The sequence below is a fragment of the Corticium candelabrum genome, chromosome 9, assembly GCF_963422355.1.
Source record: "Corticium candelabrum chromosome 9, ooCorCand1.1, whole genome shotgun sequence".
NCBI classification, from domain to species: Eukaryota; Metazoa; Porifera; class Homoscleromorpha; order Homosclerophorida; family Plakinidae; genus Corticium; species Corticium candelabrum.
Window position 1 is genome coordinate 1 of NC_085093.1, and position 2,500 is coordinate 2,500.

Sequence of the window (2,500 nt, forward strand, 5' to 3'; positions counted from 1 at the left end):
AATCCCACTGTCTAGAACTCTCACAGCAGTCAGTGGCTCTTCACACACCTGAAAGCAACAGCAACTAATAAAACACACACTATCTAATATTGATAAATTTCAAATGTACTTTGACTACAAGAGCTGGCTCTTTCTGTTTGAAAGCAAAATCCCAAATGTCGAGCGTCCCATCCCATTGTGTGGTAAAGAACACGGCTGGTCTGCTGGAGCTCCAACAACCATCAGTCAAACATGACTGGTGATACCTACAACACACCAGTGAAACACATATCCATCACAGATGTGAATAAAGCTCTTACTTAGTCCACATTATTGGCGTCTCTTTGAAATCTTCAGCCCAAATCTGTGTGTATGCAAGACCGGCCGATATCAAAACGTCAAAAATAAACAGAAAGTAGTTATTTGCTCCCTTACCCTTGCCTGCCAATCCGACACGGTCAGGAAGTACTTTGGAAAAAAGGAATTACGTTGTAGAGCATACACACAACCCAGATGATCGGAGAATGCAGCGCTAATGCGTTCATTGGGATTCTTTGACTTTCGATTACACAACAACACAGTTCGCTGTTCTGTGCCGACCATAAACTTCGTGGGCTAGACATGAAGAGATACATTAGAGTCGGAATGTGTTCAGTTGTTGGCGATCTATTTGACTTTGATGTCTGTCTGTCCGTCTCTCTGTCTGTCTGTCTAATCTGTCTGTCTAATCTGTCTGTCTGTCGCAAGTAACTAAGAGAACAGTATACAGAATCTGAGAATCGCCTCAATATTTTGATGTACGATGAACCAAGCACAGAGTTGGACATAAGCATGGCTCACCCTTGGAACAAAGACATCCTGAATAGAGCATCTAAAGAGGCAAGCTATGCAGCTGAGAGACGTAAGATGAGAAAGAAAAGCAAATACGAAGCTCTGTCAGTTCTTAGTTCCTCTGGTCTTTGAACACTTTGGGTTCTGAGGTCAGGAGGCTGATAACTTCCTGAACTCACTCTCGAAGAAATCAAAAGATTCGGAGGGCAGAAGTACTGAAGTCAACTTCAGGACGAGATGGCGTAGACAGATTTCTATAATTATCCAGAGATGTAATGCTAGAGTTATATTAAAGAAGACAAGTAGATTGCATGTAGGTAAGATAGATGATTATTTCTTTGATGTAGATATTCAGCACTATGTTCATTAGGATAATAGCTATGACTTCAGACATTTCAGTAGTTTTTGTTAATGCTTAGGATGCTTTCACTTTTGCGATTGTTACATTTACAGTTTGGGAGAGAATAAAACAATCTGTCTGCCTGTCTGTCTGTCTGTCTGTCCATCTGTCTCTCTACCTGCCTGCAATTATCTGTCTACTCGCATATTCTCACAACTGACCATTGTTGATTCAAAATCAAGCGACACTCCTCCTAGTTTCTGTCCATTCAGTTCCAAACTAAGCGAGTCCGTTGGCTCACTGATCTTCCTGATGTCCCACCACAACACTTGACCATCAGTGGATGTAGAAAAACACTCAGTCCCTACACAAATTCAATCTATAGCAAACGATTGACAATGCAACAGCTGAGATTCTAAGTGCCTGATTTTGATGCTAGAAACCGAACTTTGTAGACAGGGTCTCGATGACTGTGATCAATTGATGACATCTCAACTGGTTGTGATCCTTTCCGTGTATCCCAGAATCCTACATGGGTCAATGAGTAAATACTGTGTGTTCACACATGGACACACACACACACACACACACACACACACACACACACACACACACACACACACACCACAAGTCTACCCACAGACACACCTATGAGTCCATTGTAACAACCACCAACAAGAACATGTGAATCCTTTGGATTATACTCCAAACAGACAAGTGGAGAAATTGGTTTCAAAGTTATCTCCGGCTTGTTTGGTTTTTCTATCAAACAAACCAACAACTTCACATCACAAAAGTCTCCACAATCACCAACCAATGTAAGCATAAGCCACAGTGTGTGTATGTGGTGTGGTGTGGTGTGGTGTGTGCATGTGTGTGTGCATGTGTGTGTGTGTGTGTGTGTGTGTGTGTGTGTGTGTGTGTGTGTGTGTGTGTGTGTGTGTGTGTGTGTGTGTGTGTGTTCTTACGCATAATGTAAGCAATATCATGAAAGCTGCTCGGCAATGCATTCCTCCATTCGATTTGTTTGTATTATTTACATACCTAAATTCCATATGTAGGAATGTTTACACATAGATGGAGGTGCACGCTGAAACTCCAAAACAGCGTGAGAAACAGCAACCTTTCTTGCTCCATCAGGATGCCAGCTAATACTAGAGACACTGCGCTTGAAAACGGCCTCGTTTGGATCACTACCAACATGAAGTCAAAATCATTTGGTATCTATGCATGCAGGTACACACACACACACACACACACACACACACACACACACACACACACACACACACACACACACACACACACACAAACAAACAAACAAAAGGCAACTGACCGGAACACATTGAT

At 42.2% G+C, this 2,500-nt stretch overlaps 1 protein-coding gene across 1 annotated transcript in view; it reads right to left on the minus strand.

Annotated features, from left to right (window-relative positions):
• Nucleotides 1-3: 3 nt before the first annotated feature.
• Nucleotides 4-2,500, minus strand: part of LOC134183998 (dynein axonemal intermediate chain 2-like) — a gene marked incomplete at its 3' end in the record, with an annotated part of 5,466 nt that continues 2,969 nt past the window's right edge. The window contains exons 3-11 of the mRNA XM_062651597.1: nucleotides 2,487-2,500; nucleotides 2,195-2,343; nucleotides 1,799-1,912; nucleotides 1,574-1,678; nucleotides 1,372-1,514; nucleotides 415-594; nucleotides 300-343; nucleotides 110-245; nucleotides 4-48 (exon numbers count right to left, since the gene is read on the minus strand). The exon at nucleotides 2,487-2,500 is cut by the window's right edge and continues 105 nt beyond it. Of these exons, the coding sequence (XP_062507581.1) occupies nucleotides 4-48; nucleotides 110-245; nucleotides 300-343; nucleotides 415-594; nucleotides 1,372-1,514; nucleotides 1,574-1,678; nucleotides 1,799-1,912; nucleotides 2,195-2,343; nucleotides 2,487-2,500 (930 nt within the window). The remainder of the gene's footprint in view (nucleotides 49-109; nucleotides 246-299; nucleotides 344-414; nucleotides 595-1,371; nucleotides 1,515-1,573; nucleotides 1,679-1,798; nucleotides 1,913-2,194; nucleotides 2,344-2,486) is intronic.